The sequence below is a fragment of the Ornithodoros turicata genome, chromosome 7 (assembly GCF_037126465.1).
Source record: "Ornithodoros turicata isolate Travis chromosome 7, ASM3712646v1, whole genome shotgun sequence".
NCBI lineage: Eukaryota > Metazoa > Arthropoda > Arachnida > Ixodida > Argasidae > Ornithodoros > Ornithodoros turicata.
In genome coordinates, this window is record NC_088207.1 from 47226190 (window position 1) to 47243906 (window position 17717).

Consider the following 17717-nt stretch of genomic DNA (forward strand, 5'->3'; position numbering starts at 1 on the left):
ACGTAGCTCGCATAAAGAAGCTCATCATTATTCCATTTTACATAAATAATTGCAAGCTACATGTTTGGCAGGATTCGCAAAACCTTAACGTTTACTGTTACACCTCACTGTTTTATACTCTTCCAATCACACCCGTTTCGGAAGAAGGTCGAAGTTCCAGATATGGCGGAGCTTGACTCTGACGTTTGTGCGACAAGAGTTACTGTTATTTTTCGTCTATGAAGAATCCACTCTGCTGCAAAGAAGTATGCAAAATGCACACGGCCAGATCGTCTTCTGGCCCCGCCAAGATGATGGATATGTGAGGTACCCTGTTTTAAGATCGCTGCAGTCATGATAATAACCCTAATTTTAATGCTATGTAAATACTTGTAGATCCCCCCCTCAGGCTCTGTCGAGAATGGGGAGATCACAAACAGATTTGCCTCTGTAACCGTACGAGGAAGTCGCAATTTTCATTATTCGTGCGACTATCCGAACAAAAAATAGCGGTGACAGTGGGGGGGCCCCGATACCCCCGTGGTGGTCCCCAACGAATGCCTAGTGCCATTCCACTGTCCATGGCATCCCTTCAGCCCAGTCTACGATCCGAAAATGGCCGTGACGACAGTTCGAAGTTCTGGACGGCTATCTACGACTACGATGCTTCAGGTGACGACGAGCTCTCGCTTCGAAGAGGAGAGATCGTCGAAGTGTTGTCGAAGGACGCCCGAATCTCGGGCGACGATGGGTGGTGGACGGGCAAGATTGGGGACAAGGTGGGTATCTTCCCTTCCAACTTCATCGCCGAAGGTAGTGCCAATGATGTTCAGGACCCGAGCCGTCCATTCGAGATCAAGTTTTCCGAGCTTGAACTGGAAGAGGTCATCGGGGTTGGTGGGTTCGGGAAGGTGTATAGGGGGTTCTGGCGTGGGATGGAAGTCGCCGTCAAGGCGGCCCGCCAGGATCCCGACGAAGACATCAGTGTGACGACCGAAAGCGTGCGCCAGGAGGCGAGGCTCTTCTGGGTGCTTGATCATCCCAACATCGTGACGTTAAAAGGAGTGTGCTTCGACGTGCCCAACCTGTGCTTAGTGATGGAATACGCGCGCGGAGGACCCCTCAATCGAGTGCTCAGCGGCCGCAAGATTCCCCCCGAAGTGCTCGTCGATTGGGCTATCCAGATCGCCCGTGGCATGCACTACTTACATTCCGAGGCACCTATTTCGCTCATACACAGGGATCTCAAGTCCAGCAATGGTGAGTATCCCCAGCGCGTAAACGATACGATACAATGCAAACTGCGTTATATATCCATGCATGTAACTGTTACCGAAAAATAGTGGAATAGATAGTCGAAGGTCACCAAAAGCTTATAAGGAAATGCTTATAAGTATATATGTGAATGAGCTGCAAAAATGCCAGACAAAACACTGGTATATTGCACCTTGTTTGATGTGTCTGTGCTTTGTAATTTATCAAATTAAAGGCAGTTATAGAGCAGTGCATGCAACCTAACATGATTGTAATTGAATGTACCTGCTCAAATTAAAAAAAAAAAAAGAAAGCCCTTCTTGAGCAAGACAGATATAACGCAAATTAAGTGCTACGTTGCTGCATTACTGGTGTGTTGAACCGAAAATACATTACTCCCAGGGCATTGCCATCTTTCCTATGGGGAGAGCTGGAATTTTCAACGCGCAAGTAGTATTTAGTGGGTTATTTGAAGCAAGAAATACCTATCCGGTTCATTGAAGGTGTTCTAAACATATTTTCTCGTACCTTAGGAAAATGTTTTCACAATGTCTTTTTATTAAAAGCATGTGGGTGTGGGCGTCGTGTGACGACACACATTTTAAATTTAGTGCATATGGAAATATAGCATCACTACAGGTTGTCTGTCATCGCTTCAGGCTGCTTCATAGTTAACTGCAAGCTGCAGAGAATACAAGTACAATTGTGCCTTGTACATGTGCAGCCGAATGCATTGCAGTGTCCATTATTTGGTTTCTATGGGAACCAGTGCCTGTATTAAACACTTCCTCAAGCACCATCAATGTTTTTCTGTGTCCCACTCCATTGAAGCTTGCAGGAACATTGTTCTTGTACACCTTTTGCAAGCACGGCCCTCTATGTCAAGTGTGTTGTCCACAAAGCGGCAGTGAACGCAAGCCGTTACAGGTGGTTTTCAAATTACTTTAAAGGTAGACAGAAACCATAGTGTTTGACCTTTCAGCTCCTTTTTTACCTTAGTGAACTGTGCCAAAAGGACTCTAGAACTACAGGTTTTCCCGGCGATTTTAATCCAAGTGCCAGCTAGATTAATCCACGTGCCATGCAAACTTTATGGGGCATGGATTAATTTAGCTGGCACTTGGATTAAAATCGGCGGGAAAACCTGTAGTAGTTGAAATTGGGAGAACACTTATTTTTTCATCCTGCCTCTTAGGTCTAACCTCATTGCCTTCATGTCTTGCCTTGGAAGATGCGTGATCGCAGTTCTGCCCTCTAAGGCCCAGTTTCACCAACGCAGATTAACATTTGAACCGAGATCAACGGCCTCTTAACTTGATGTTAACAACTAACTCTGCTTCACTAAAAAGAGTTATTGTCACTGAAGCATTCATGATGTCATCAACTAGAGTTTGTAAAAAAAGATTTGAATGTTAACTTCAAGTTTTAGTAACCCTTGATCTCGGTTTAAAGTTAACCAACGTTGGTGAGACTGGGCCTAAGAGTCTGTTTTGTGTGCCATTGTAAGTGTTAAAAGACAGGGACCACATAGGTGCATTGAAATCAAATCTTGATAGTTATAACTAAGAACTCATCGCTCCTACAATTTCAGTGAAACTTTCAGGTTTAGAACTTCTTGGCAATGGAAAAATGGAACCGAGGTATTGAAAATGGGGATTTCAGACCGCTATAGTGTTCATCAAAATAACTCTCTCAGGGTTTGGTGAAACGTTGAATTCAAGAGCTGTCTCACATAATGAATCGTGCCCATTTCATTTGTTAAGGTGCGGATGTCATAGATGCGGCTTTTGTGTTTTAAACACTTGTATATTCAGAGGTGTGCTGGAGTGTATATGCTTGCAATCAAATGCAAATCGTGCGATAGTGTCATGAGAAAAAAATTCAATCTCCATACTGCTTCTGAGCTTGTTATGTCTTCTTGGTTTGTATTGTCATTGAAATTAGTCTTGCTCCAGTATGTAACTCACTTTTTCCTGTACTGTGTCCCGCCTGCACAGAGACCTAGAATCCTGCATCCAGCACCACTACTTTTACGGGGGTGATAAGATAACACCGCCTTTATGACATGTCGTTTCGTGTTGCAACATTTGACGACCCAGGTCATTTCATATTGAGTGGCCAGTATGATTTATAATTTCATCGTTCATGTGGTCGTCTCCATCCTCTGTACATGGATACAGTGATCCCTAGTTTGCCCAGTCTGGTCCTCAAATCAAAGGAATGGGAGTAAGCCGGTATATATGGAGAAAGAGATAGGGAGGAAAAAAAGACAGGGGGAAATGACAAGTTAGGCAGTCTCACTAGATGATGCCTTAAAGTGGCAGGCAATATCAGATGAAAAAAATTTGGAGACAGTTTTGTCTACAGTCGTGTACGGGTTTTTACCGAGTACTTCCAAAGACGCGTGCAACACCTCGTATCTGTTGTCTCTGTTTGCCCTTTCCTGATAAGAGGTGTAAAAGAATGCAAAGCTACGACACCTGTTTTATCTCTGGACGTTGCACCACCTCTGGATGAATTTAATCCCCGTAAAGACGTTGAGAGGTGTCTAATGAAGCTGTAATGATTTCCTTATTCCATTTTTTAGTGGGAATTGTCATTATTTACTATTAACACTTTGTGCATGTATGATAATGGGGGCAGACAACTTTTTGCCATAAAAGTGTGCCAGATAAGATGTGTATAAAAGACGTGAATCTGAAATGTAGTACGTCATACATGAAAATAAGTGGAGATGTTTTGGTCATCAGTCATCAAGAAACTCTACTGTAGTGGTGCTTGGCATTCTCAGCGTCATTAACACAATTCCCGTGTGTCATAATGTTCCGAGAGCTTACACTGCTCTAGCTAAAGGTTTTTGGGCTTCCCAACATGTTGCAGAGTTCCTGGGTTCTGCAGAAACGCATATTGGGAGCCACTGCTGCTGCATGGTATGGTGGTGTGAGCGTCTGAGTGTGCATGATAAGCAATTGATACGTGCGAAATATACATCGGCAAATGAAACAGCGAGCAATGTTGAGTAACCTCAAGCAGCATACGTCATGCTTTCACTAAGAAAATATGAAATTACGGACTTAGAGATTTGCCTTCTTTTCTTTGGCACATAATTACTGACCTATATATGCCAAATGTTTACAGATTGAATTCCAATTAAACCCAGAAAAAATCTTACGTGTATACAACCTAACAGTTCCTTATTGAGTTGTATTTCAGAATTCAAGTTTTGCTAGTTTCCGAACCTGCACATCACCTGGAGTGGTCCTTCTCTTTTATCTTTTAGTGCTTTTGAGTGAGCCCTACTGCGAGTCACCAACAAGGACTTTGAAGATCACAGATTTTGGATTGGCTCGAGAAGTGTATAAAACTACCCGCATGTCAACGGCCGGCACGTACGCATGGATGGCCCCTGAAGTAATCAAGTCATCTACGTTTTCCAAGGCCAGTGACGTGTGGAGGTAACGGAATACAGTAATTTTTGGGGCAGGTGGTTCTTTTCTCTTTGGGACGTATTTGTAAACGATGCACATCTATGCACATCTGTTCCAGCTATGGTGTACTACTGTGGGAACTGTTAACTGGTGAAACACCATACAAAGGCATTGATGCTCTGGCAGTGGCTTATGGAGTTGCAGTCAATAAACTGACCCTTCCTATACCATCCACCTGCCCAAGCCCATTCTCCAGCCTTATGGAAGGTAGTACCACAATTCTTTTCATTTTCCTTCCATCTCTGGTTCGTAACAGCAGTGACACGTAACCAGTTTAATATACCAGGTGTTTCACAGGGGTACCCTGGCTCAATAATTCGTAAACAAGTGAAGCTATAGAAAAGCTTTATTTTGAGTGAGCATTCCTGAGACATCGACTAAGAACTCAGCAGTGAACGCCTCATTTGCATAAGCTCGCTAATTAAATAACGTTCTTAACTTTTAAATTTTACTTTCGCTTTCGGAACCTCTGTTTTATCGATCGGAACCTTCAGCAAAAAATGTTCCAGAAGAAAGCCCGCATCCACACTTAGTGATTTTTAGAGTAATTAGTAATTGGTCTCGGTTTACACATTTCTTGTGCGGAGCAGCATACCAACGCGCTCTTTCGCTTGGTGCACATTCGCAGGGTTCACACACTGGGGTGACGGAGGATAAGGAGCCGCCGCAGAGTGTCCCTTTATCGCGATGATGACGAATCCACCGAAGTGTCTCTTCTGTCTGGTGCTTATCATCCATCACCCCTGCACGTGAACCAGGCGGATGAACACGCAATTGGCGCCACACAGCTGAGCAAAAGAGCGCATTGGTACGCTGCTCTATGCAAGAAATATGTATACCGAAAGACTCTGATCTTTTTCGTCAAAGGTCCCAATCGTTAAAACGGAAGTTCCGAAAGTGTTCGAAGTGGAATTTAAAAAAAAATCTAGGAGTATCATTTAATTAATGAGCATATGCAAATGAGCTACTGACTGCTCAGTTCTTTGCTGATGTCTCAGGCATGTTCACTGAAAGGAAAGTTTTTTTTATAGTTCCACCTGTCCACGAATTATTCACCCGGGTACCGCCGTGAAACAGCCGGTATATATCGCTATGCAATTTTTTTCAGCCTGCTGGAACTCTGATCCCCATGAGCGGCCTACATTTGTTCACATTCTTATGGAGCTAGATCAGATCACCAAGTCGCCGTTCATGACGACTCCCCAGGAGTCGTTCCATACCCTTCAAGAAGATTGGAAGCATGAGATTGAGGGAATGTTTTTGGAGCTGCGTTGTAGGGAAAAGGTAAGGCTGCGTTTGAAGTGTGCCGCGGTCTTTAGCATTGTAGAGTGTTTCTCATGCTGGGTGCTTGCGGGTAATTTTCTGCAGGAGCTTCGTTGTCGGGAAGAGGAGCTGAACAAGGCGTTTGTCCAGCAGAAGTTGCAGGAAGAGTTTCTGCGGCAGCGGGAGCAAGAACTGGCGGAGCGGGAGATTGACCTTCTGGAGCGTGAGCTCAATGTAATGATTTTGGCCCAGCAGAAGGCACACCCTGCACCAGCACCTCGAAAGCGGGCGGGACATTTCAGAAAGTCTCGTCTAAAGCTGCTCAAGTCCGGAGGTGGCGCTCAGATCAGCATGCCTTCTGGTAAGACATTCCGTTTGATGCTGCTATTAGAACCATTCCATGCAGCAAGGTATCTTGGCCCAATATTCGCTGGATATCGGCATTACTCGACCAATATTGGACCAGTATTCAGTCAATATAGGGCCAAGTAGTTACGCTGCTTGGGATATTTAATGTAGTGAACAATGCAAAACGTTGCTTACAACGGTAGTGATATACTCCACAAAACTTTTGCAGTTGTGAGGTGTAATGTATATAAGTAGGCTTCGTTGCGACGCAGTCTTTCGACATAAAACATGCAAATCTGACGAAAACTGAATACGTTGTCGCCATATGGATACCCGACGACTTTCATTATAAAGTTCCTGCATTCATGTCTCCACAGGGTGGAAAAGTTTCATTAGCGTAAGTAGCGTTGCTCTTGTGTGTTGCAACTTTCTTGGTTAAAGGTATGCCTTGATATTATGATGCTGCAACACATATGAAACACAACACATATGAAAGCATGTTTCACCATGGATGCTCTTTTTTGGATCTGTGCTGGCATGATAGGACAAACAAATTAATATGTTCCAGAATAGGCAAGCATGAGCGATGGGCAAAGACATGTAAACAGAACACAACATGACGACTCTTTGCCATGCTGTCTGTGTTCCCGAACATTTTTTTAAATGTTCTGGCCCTAGCCCTAATACTCTTGCAGATAGCTAGAACTCATAACATCCAGCAGCAGCATATTTCATTTTTCGTGCGCACATCGTGAGACTCCAGGACAAGACACAGGAAACGCATTTGTCTGAGGTTTGTTGTGTAATACAACAAACTGCATTCAGGGAACGTCTGCTTATACCGCTTTCTTTAATGCCTTGTAGTACCACTGAATGGAAGGTGCTGTATCGATGGGACTTGAGCTGAAAACTTAACTTTTGTACCTTTTGTAGACTTCCGGCACAACATCACCGTGCAGCATACACCCACGCATGGTCCTGGAGGAGAGCTAAAAGCCCTGAGGTTATCATCGAGTCCAGAAAGTCCTCCCGGTTCACCCAGCCTCCCACGGCTAAGAGCATATGCATGTAAGCAATATGTTCTCTGCAAGTGTCCCTTTGCATTCATTTGTCTTCCGTGTATGCCAAGGAAGTGAAAGTATAGAAATGCACGCTTGCAGTGCCAGTGGATGGAGCGAAAGGGAAGACTTGGGGACCCAGTTCGGTGCATCAGCGTGAACGGGGCAGTCCCTGTACCCGCAAGCACCTCCTGGTTGAAACCAACAAGCGCTGGTCTCGCTCTGCCCCAAACCTTCCCAGGAACCTTGGTGTAGCTAATGCGCTCATGGAACTCAGCCTCGAAGATGGCTATGGAACGGCTTCAATGGATGCCTGTACCAATGGATACGGTAGGCTGACATCTCATTAAGGACTAGATTGGACTTTTGGTTCTGCACTAATGCCAGATTTGTGCAAACTCGAGTCATGTTCCACGATCAATTTTTCAGATTTGTTCAGATTTTTGTGATATGTTTTGAGAGATTATATGTTTTGAGATTTGATATGTTATAAGATATGTTTTGAGTGAACTTGTACCACGATCATACCTGAAGAATTACAATTGAGGAAATATGATCACGATTTCTCCTTTTCCTGCAATAGGTTACAGCAGTGATACAGGGACAAGTAGTCGCAAGTCATCATCACCGTCAGTTCGGAGAGTGACCGAGCTGTTACTGTTCAACGTGGGAGCAATGCTGGCAGGTGTAGGAGCTGGCTTTGATGTGCGACTAGCCCCACAGACCAAGGCACATCCTCGGCTCATGGGTCACGATAGCGGTAGCGGAACCGTTGGCGTTGGTACAGACGACCCGCTTGTTGGCTTTGGAACAAGTGGTTGGGCACGAGACTCTGGTGAGAATTGTCGCTTTCTCGCGCAATATATGTAGAGTGCATAATCTTTTTTGCAAGTAAGAAAAATATGTATTCGAATATGTCTGCTTCATTCATTTTGCCCCTTTTACGTCACACAATTTTTCACCCGTAATCTAACACGCACGTTTCTTTCCTTTAGGTTTTCCTCCTTACCCAGTGTGCTCAGATTACGAATTTGCTGCCTCATCGGGCTACTCCCACCACACCTACCATGGTCCTACTCGACACTGCCGCCCGAGCCTGTCTCTAGAGCCCAGCCCACTGCGGACACAGCCTTTCAGCCCGCAGCCACGGAAGTCCTCCACAGCGTCGAACGACAGCTCGAGCGATCTGGCATACGCAAGCTCCGCCAGCTCTGGCATTGGTCCTTCTCCTCTCAGTGGGGGACCTCTCTCTCCGCCGGACTACCTCGCGTCACCCCCCGCGGCTCCTTCCGACGTTTCGTACCACCCTTCACCCAACCACTACTACCGCGATCCACCCCCTTACCCCGAGTACCCACGACCTGCATACCGTGACGGAGTTCTGCCATCGTACGCGTATGACAACCCTGCGGGGGGCTACTACTCCCCGCACCGCAGGACTTCAACGGAAAGGACTCCCCCGCCAAACGTGAATCCAACATTCCAGGACGATGACCGCTTGCAGCCGCAAGTCCCGCCCGTCTATCCTTCGCCCCGACGTTCCCGTCGAGACATGGAGAGACGGCCGGCAACACTGGAGGTGTCGCCTGCGCGGAGGTCACCGCGACCACCGGCGGTGGTCCCCAGGTATCCTCAGAGAAGGCGGTGCTCGAACTCGAGCAGCACGGGCAGCACGCCGACCAACACCACGCCCCCGAGCAGCGTTGCCAGCAGCGAGGTGTCCGTGTCGACCAGCACTGGAAGAGTGAGGTTCACGATAGGAGTGGGGCCCTCGGAAGTGCCCCATGTGTGCAACAAGGCCGCCGGAACAAGCGACGAAGGACATACCCTCCTGGACATGCCCATGGATGGGCAGAATCGAGATGGAACAGTGCCTCTTCCCGCTAGAGCGGTGGCTGAACGCAGGAGGCCCTCGATACGAGAGTTGGAGAAGGAGTTCCTCTCGTAGCCGTTGTGATTGCCCTTCAGGGATTGCTCAGATACTGTGGATGTGTTTGTGTTGGTATGTATGAGTTTGGTAGCTTCTTTGTCCCCTTTGGTTCCCATGTTTTTCTTCGTAGCACTCGTCGAGGGCAAACGAGCTTGACGTGGTGTTACCTGCCTGTTTCTTCCGCTCGTTCCTTGGTTGTCTCTTACTTGTTTACTTTCTCCTGTAGAAATCGTTAGTCTCAAGTTTCAGGTGGTTTATATGGTTGCTGCTGACCTCCTGCTTTTATATCTATTTTACGATACTGAAGTAATTGATTTTTCTTCTTTGTGCCCATTGTGGTATACAACTGGTTTATGGTAATTACTATACTTCGTTACAAAAGCCTGCATGCTTGAGGAGCGCTGCAGGTATTGTGTAACTGCACAGCACTTGCCGACTGGCAAGCATGACAAGGCGAGAATGAAGACCTCTGCTACTAAATTTTACGCGATATCTTATTAGCTCACATTCCATCTTGGTTGAGACCGCATTCACTATACACTATAAATATGTACATATCTTAGTACCTCTCTCTGGCATAATGAATTGTGTACCTACTGTTTACCAAACAAGTGCTAATGTGAGGCTTTTTGCATAAGTACGTGCAGCAAGTGCAGAAATCATGAACATCTCCCTATTGTCCCACAGTCCTTGTGGGAGACGCATGATTGGAGATTTCAAATTTAGTGTATTTGCTACTTACAAGGTCTTTTTACAACAACTAGGCCATTAATTGGACTCTACTTGGTCACCATTTTTCTTACAAAATGTTGACTTAAATTGCTTGGCTTTTGACGCCACCCAATCTCTACGACCATTTCACAGAACTAAATGCACAGACATCATGGTGGACCACATCTCAGAAGTGCCATGCAGTGATTCAAATCGTTGTAGACCTTTGATGTAAGACGAAAAAACAAAAGAAAAACACACAGAAACATTCCTATCCTGGCAACTGTTTGAGAGCTGCCAGAGATGTGCTTCCTGTAATCCAGTTCGAAGGTCATTGCATGGCCAGTGTACAAGAATGTGTCATATTTATGAGAATACAATGTGACACGATGCTGTATGAGTCTGTTAAACGTATGGTACGGCTCGCGTCAAAGTTAGCTTGAACACCGCTGCAGCCTGCGAAGTGGGAAGAGAGCCACCCTGGCAGCGCCTAACGGGAAAACAAGAGCCTCCATAACGAGCGTCGCCCCCTCTCACTGTAAATAGATGACCAAAACACCCTCCGCCGTTATTTCACCACCAGGGTTCGCAGGCCGGAGTGGCGTTCAAGTTAACTCTTATGCGAGCTGTACCTATATGCAAATAAGTGAGCATGCGATCCCACCCCCTTCTGTCACATGATGCTCTCTGATGCAATAGTCAGTATGGTGGCTCACAGCTCCCACGAGCCACGTGCTGTATAGTGTGCCAATAGCATATTGAAAGAATAACCAAGGAGCCGTTTGCGTAGACAGCACTGTGCTGGAAGTGGAAGTGCACACTGAACTAATGGCGCAGCTGATGCCATCAATTGTTCCTAAACAGCCGTCGGGTCACAATGGCTTACACATTTCGGAATCCAAAGAGATTCAGTCAAACCTCTGTGCCTCCCCAAGCAGCACAGCATCTTGGCCCAATATTGGCAGTACCGGGCCGATATTGGCCCGACATTGCCGATAGCCATCCAATATTGGGCCAGTGTAATGTGCTGCTTGGATCATGTCTTATCTGTACACTGGTGCAGCACGATGTGCTGACTCTATGCTAGAGCAAGTGTTCATGCAATCAACTTCTTTCTTATTACAGCAAGGTAGTGTCCAGCACCATTTTGTGCTGCGTCTAATTGCTTCTTGGTTTTTCTTTGAATTTATGCACCACTGCTTCATCACATGGTCGAGCTTTTCACAAACGGCTTCTGTAGGATATCGTAGGGGCTCCAAAGGGGTAGCCCCTGTCCATTTTGTTTTCGGTCTTGCATTCTTTTATTTGTTTAACATTGGTTTCACATTTCATAGTAATCACTTCCACAGCTCACTTTTCATTTTGTGCCCCTCTTCGGCAGACTTTCTGAAGAGTGGATGAAATCAGAAGCGAACAATGCATGCCTTCAAAGCTAGACCTCCGCGTTCAGCTGTTTAAGATTGCACACTGTGTGCTACAGCTCTTCCGTGTAGCAGAGATGCCTTGGAAGTGCGCTCAGTGCTTCGGTTCTGAAAGTCAGTGGAACGGATGGCTACGGCTTTAGAAAAGAGACAAATCCTTGAGCATGTGACTTCCTATCCGGATAGGTCACTGATGGTTGACAACGTTTCGCACCAGCTGTGCTTGTGTGATACAGATAGTTTTTCTTCTCTATCGTTGTGCAAGACTACACACGACCCGCAGTTGAAACACATTTACATATTTACCGCTGTGTACAAAGCAGTCCGAAAGTAAAACGCGCAGAACCGTGTAGCAGCAATCATCGAGTTGTAATTCGTGATTTTCCCGACACAAACGGTTGTGCGATCATCATGGCAGACTTCAGCCCAGTTTCCCCCACCCTTCACATTCTGCTGTGCTCTGTCATCTCTTTGATGTTGTCTGTTGTTTGCAACTGTCTGTCTGTCTGTGTGTGTGTGTACCGCGTGAAAGGAAATGTGCTTATTTTTATGAGTGACTGGGCACAACTGCTATACGTGCAGTCTGACTGTGTTCCCCCCTCCCTTTTGAAGAAGGCGGGTCAGTACATTAATTATTTTTGTGCGAGTTAACACTTTGCCGCGTATCTTTCGAAAATGTGGTGGCATAAGAATGTCCGACGGTGAACAACCACTGTGAAGAATTGTGTGATGAGAGAGATTGTAGATGTGTTTAGTGATATATTTTTGTATGATGCCATCACTTTTCCAATGCTGCCAGTGGCAACCATTGCAAAAACTCAAAAAAACTTTTTATTTGTGTGTGTACCCTTTGCCAGAGCAGGATGCTGCTCACATCCCCCCCCCCCTTTTTTTTTTCTTTTGAGCCAAACGTGAGAGACTTGTTTGATTGTTGTTATTTATACATCTGTTTACTTTTTCTTTATATGCCCTCCTACGAAGAGGAATTGAAGCATTCCCATTCAAACTAGTCTTGTTTTCCATTTTGAATGCTACCTTATAAGAGAGAGAGAGAGAGAGAAACAAAAATGGATGTTTTAAACAGAATAAGCAGATCACAGGGAGACTATGCCAAGAACTGTTGTGTTTGGGCGAGATGTATTTATCGACTCAGCATTTGATGCTGCTGTCTGTGCAGGGTTTGTCATGTGTGTATAAGCAAAATAGGAGTTCATATTTGCATTTTCTTCTAATGAGAATTGAGAAATGCCATGCTGTAACGTGGCAAGTCAATGACGATATTAGCAGGTGACCTGATATTGTGCGAGATATAAAACAATTTTCATTGTCGCGTCACGACTGCAAATTAGCCACGTGAAAACAGCACGACACATTTAGAAAGTATGAACATGAAACACTTTGTGGAAGTCTTATGATCACATCTGCTGAAGTGCTCTCATTGCAATTGGTAAGAAACAGAGTTGGGACGAATCCACGAATCCTTTCTTTAAAAAAAAAAGGGGTTTAAAAGGCCAGGGGGGAAAAATACTTCTACTGAAAAATGTTTTGGAGCAGAATTTGATACGAAAAACAAATTAAATAATAGTTAACTCTCAGGAAAAAAACATACCCATATACTTATTAAATGTAATGTATCTAACACGTTCGTCGACTACAGGAAATACATAAACTCTCGAGTCTGAATTATTTCCATAAGACTAAGAAACAATCAAAGGCAAAACCATGTTACTTTTAAACTTGTAACGTAAGAGTTCCTGCCTGAACTCTTTCACTCCAGAGCAATGTAAACAAACAAACAAACAAGACTCCAGCCAGCCAATCAGGCTTTCGGAAGACTCCGGAGGCATCAATTTTAAAAAAGAAACAAACAAACGGGTTAGTGGATTCGAAAGATTTGATTCGCCGTTTTGGGCTCTTGGATTCAGATTCCCGGATCTCGAATCCCTGCTCAGGATTTGAGGATTCGCGGCTTCCGTTGGTTCATCCCTAGTAAGGAACACTGGAAACCCTTTTGCATATTCCCATGAAGTTGTCCACGAAGTGATATAGTGATGACTGCGTGACCATACAAGTGGCTCTAGTTTTGCGTCTTAGGTATATTTGCATACTATTGTAGATTGCACAAATGGTTCACATCAGTTTCAGAGTCTGAATGCATACTAAAAAAAGCAGAAACCTTGGCCATTTTTATATGACACATTGTCAACTGAATCTTACTGAACAATTTTGGTCCTGTTAGGAGTGACCCAATATTGTGTTACTGCTTCAAAAGAACCACAGTGAGAATAGAGACTCTGGGACAAAAAAACAAAGGGCTTGAGGCCACAAAGTGGTATGCCACACCAGTAGTTTCTTTTTTTTTTTTTTGGTATAGATATGTAGAAAATGTAGAAAGAGCACACTGCCTCGAGTTTGAGGAACACACAATACGAATAGGACAGCACAAGAGTCAACACAAGTTTTTTTGTTGTCCTCTTCGTATTGTGTGTTCCTCAAACTCGAGGAAGTGTGACCTCTTTCTACAGTACACCAGCTCGCTTGCACTGTCCTAATTTGCTCATCAATGTAGAAAATCAATGTTTTATTTTTGGGAGTGCATAGGAAAGGTATTAAATGCAGCAGCAAAATTGATCCCAGTAGTTTTCAAGCTACCTTGTTCCCAAACAACGCAGTATCTGTAACATTCCTTGATGGAACATTCCTTTTTGTGGCTCAGCACCTTGTGGCTCCATGACCATGAATGTGTATGGTATTCTTCGTGGCTTTTTTTTTTCTTTTTAACAACCAAGAGCGTTTTCGTATGACCAAGTGCATAGATTCTGGATGCGGTTAACACACAGTTTCGTGTATGACTATGGTGATCGTTGACACTGGCACAAGATAGCAGCAAGACTAACTGGCTTGCTAGTGACAAACATAGTAAACTTTTGAAAGGAATGTGTGAATGAAATACAGTTGTGTACCATACCTTTCCATGAAAAGAACCTAATCTTATCCTAACTCTTCTATTTAACTCACGTGAAAAACTAATTTACATTTGTATAAAAGGAAACAAAAATGCACCAAAATAAATCCTTATGTATAATAATAAAGCAAACCTCTGTAGTCTGCCTTTACTCTGGATATGTAATTCTGCAGAATAAGCCTTTAACTACCACTGGTAACAACAGCAAAGAGGGAAGCGGCCGCTCTGGAAGATTCATGACATTCCACAGAATACTCCAGGGGAAGATGTACAGAATGTCATAGCTGTCCGCTGCCATGTGAGCGTGTGCGTTCAGAGCAGACTTGTACACGTTACTAAAAAAAAGTAATTGATTACCGTTACCGTTACCTTGTACGAAAAAGTAATTTTTTACCGTTACAAATTACTTGTCGGAAAAAGTAATGAAGTAACGCCTTGAAAAGTAACGCGTTACTTTGCCAATTACTTTCGATATCTGACAAAACGATATAAAAAAAGATAGAAAAAAGATGTAGAAAAAAAGATATCCACAAAAAAAAAAAAAAGAAACTGAGCAAAAACGAAGCGAAACGAAGCAAAAACGAAGTCAGCATTGAAGCAGAATTTATTTCATAAGAGCAGTGTTCAACTTTAGTAGCAGCTGCTTCTCGAAGTTTTCATCCGTTAATTTTCCGCGTTTTCTTGTCAGAACGTCCGCAGCCACACTGAACACTCTCTCCACCATCGCATACAGGCCGGGTTACGGATAGATAGTACACATGAATGGGGAGAGGACAGTGGACTCAAAAATACACTACACGTGCGGAACACTGTGGCAATTGACCTCGGGGTCCTCGGGTAAGTAATTGTTGCGGGAAAAGTCATAGATATTATAATACAGCTGCCTTGCACCGAACTTGCAGAGGGCAGTTGGTTTTGTCTTCTCGCGGCGGTGAATCATCCCATATATGTGTGTGTGCGTCGTCCCGAACAATGTGGATTCTTTAGTTTCCAAGTAATCGATTACTTGGTAATTGATTACTGAAAATTGTAACTGAATTACTCAAAAAATTACTGGGCCCCAAAAGTAATCGATTACGTTACAAATTACTAAAAAAAGTAATTGATTACTAGTAACGCAATTACCCGTTACCCGTTACGTACAAGTCTGGTTCAGAGTCATGTCTTTTTGTGCTCTTCTAACTAGAGAGAATATCCTGTTGCTCAGACACAAGATATTCTGCAGCAGACGACAGAGCAGATGGTGTCGTCTGCTACACTGGCGTAGCCGGGGGGGGGGGGGGGGGGTTCAACCCCCTCGAAATGGCACATGTGGGAGAGGGAACCGAGGGGGAAATCCTCCTCTCCCATGTAACGTCCCTATAGAACCCCTCCCAAACTATTTTTCTGGCTACGCCGCTGGTCTGCTATACGAGCAATATGCCAAACCCGTATCCTGGCGTCTTGCGAAGGCTCAACATGAGACACAGCGGGACGTCTGCCTTGTGAGCATTTTTTTTGCTCTTTCTGCCAGTGGGGTATTCCCTTGGGAGATCGCTTGTGTCAATACACGGAACGAAGAAAAATGAACACGGACGATGCTGTAGGGATAATGTCTATGGGAAACCCTCATTGTAAGTGAGAAATTAACATATTTATTTTTGCAAAGTACATGTGGTGAAGCACTCTGTCCAGGCTGAAGAAAACTGCCTATAAATGCCACGCCAAATCTTTGGAAAGCTGGCGTACTACTTTAGCACGTGAGAGTAATACAGCCTTGAAGTTACTACTTTCTACGTGTTTGCATTAGCTTTCACGATACAAACGTTATGTGAGCATAAATATTATATCAGCTATCAACAAACCATAGTATCTGTACAACGGACTGCCATCTGTAGAAATAGCAAGGCAAATCACAGCTTGCAGCAGTAACACGAATGAGCAACTCTCGGAGCCTCCTACTGCTCTTCAGATTATAAACATCTTGCAGGAAATCTACTGTAACTGTCACAAGGATACATGCATTTGTCATGCATTGTCTGTGCAGGATTGGGTTCTGAAGAAAAGAAGAAAAAGGGAAGATGTGGTCATTTGCGGCACATGCAAAATAAATAAAAATATAAACATACATGTTTGACATAGGCTCACACTGTGCGTCAATAATGAGGACATCATGCGGGTGAAAGCTATGGTGTGAACATCGAACTTGAAAGGAGAGGGTGATGCTCCCTAAAGTTTGCACGCATGTTTAAAAGTAACAAGGTGCGAGATATAAGCACATATACTCCAACATCTTGTGGTTGCAGCGTTCTCGGTGACAAGGTATAAGAACAAATATTGGGCGATGTGCATATATAATCATAAAGCAGGAGTACTATATATCTGGAGCCAGCATAGCAGGCTGCACAATGCCTTTTTTCTTTTCGTTTTTTCTTTTTTTTTTCAGCAATGCATAAAACTTTTCAAAATTTTTGCAGTGGGCATTGGAAAAAGATAAAAAAGAAGAGGTGAAGAAAGGTGTAGACTCTTTGAGAGGTGTGTTGGAAGGTGGTGTTAAGGATGTCTGGTATTCCATCCAACAAGGACAATACTTGCATTTGTAAGAATTTTGCACGCAGCAGCAGTGGTGGATCCAGGGATGGGAGGGGTGATCCCCCCCCAAGAGCATAAGTTTAGGCATTAGGTTTTCCCCTTCCCTGTCTTCCAGTCTCACTTTGCATAAACATATTCACTGACAGAGAAAACCCAAGGGCTTCTTCTTGGTACAGACGAGCCATGTGTAATGTAATAAGGCTTAGGAATGATTTTCCATTCCATTAAGACTTGAAAAAGTGAGCAAAATGTAAGACATGGACAAACGGGGAGACAAAAACACCACATAAGCTTAAACATGCTTATTCTGCCCATGTGGTATGTCACACTTCCACCTCTGTGGACAGAACTGTGTAGGTTATGTTAGGCACTAAATATGATTAAACCACCCAAACGCAAGGCAAGGATAGTCGTCACCCAATGCCGATAATTAGAATGTACAGGAGTTTCCCCACGAGCTGAGAATTCTGACACTTATCCTTCTGACAAAGAGGCATGACACTTATTCAACGTGGCTGGAAGTTACCCCTCCAGTCACCTGTCAGCAGATGGGGATTTATTTTCGTAACAGTTTAACAGGGTGCTGTTTTAGTTTGGTTCTTCTCTTTCTTTTTTTTTTTTTTTTTATCCAGTGTTCCCCCTTGAGCTAAGGGAGCTACATTTGATAGTTATACACCAGAGCCAGGCACAGCACTGAAAGGTTAGAGATGGCACTTCTGCACTGCAATT

The 17717-nt window shown here is 44.3% G+C and overlaps 2 protein-coding genes across 6 annotated transcripts in view; one reads left to right on the forward strand and one right to left on the reverse strand.

Annotated features, from left to right (window-relative positions):
• The first annotated feature begins 153 nt into the window (after window positions 1-153).
• On the forward strand, window positions 154-14549 carry LOC135401320 (mitogen-activated protein kinase kinase kinase 11-like). Of its 2 annotated transcripts, XM_064633656.1 has the most exons (9): window positions 154-1239; window positions 4514-4688; window positions 4780-4928; window positions 5830-6005; window positions 6090-6345; window positions 7266-7400; window positions 7493-7720; window positions 7974-8225; window positions 8386-14549. In XM_064633656.1, exons 1-9 carry the CDS (start codon window positions 537-539, stop codon window positions 9336-9338), a joined length of 3027 nt encoding a protein of 1008 aa, XP_064489726.1. In that variant the 5' UTR covers window positions 154-536; the 3' UTR covers window positions 9339-14549. The 2 variants fall into 2 exon arrangements, with proteins under 2 accessions (XP_064489726.1, XP_064489725.1); XM_064633655.1 differs by having other exon boundaries at window positions 5830-6345.
• A 1486-nt stretch (window positions 14550-16035) lies between these two features.
• Window positions 16036-17717, reverse strand: part of LOC135401323 (uncharacterized) — a 70490-nt gene continuing 68808 nt past the window's right edge. For 2 of the 4 annotated variants that reach the window (XM_064633660.1, XM_064633662.1), the window contains one exon: window positions 16036-16625. In XM_064633660.1, the coding sequence (XP_064489730.1) occupies window positions 16583-16625 (43 nt within the window). In that variant the 3' untranslated portion in view covers window positions 16036-16582. The remainder of the gene's footprint in view (window positions 16626-17717) is intronic. The other 2 variants (XR_010424783.1, XM_064633661.1) reach the window with 2 other exon arrangements.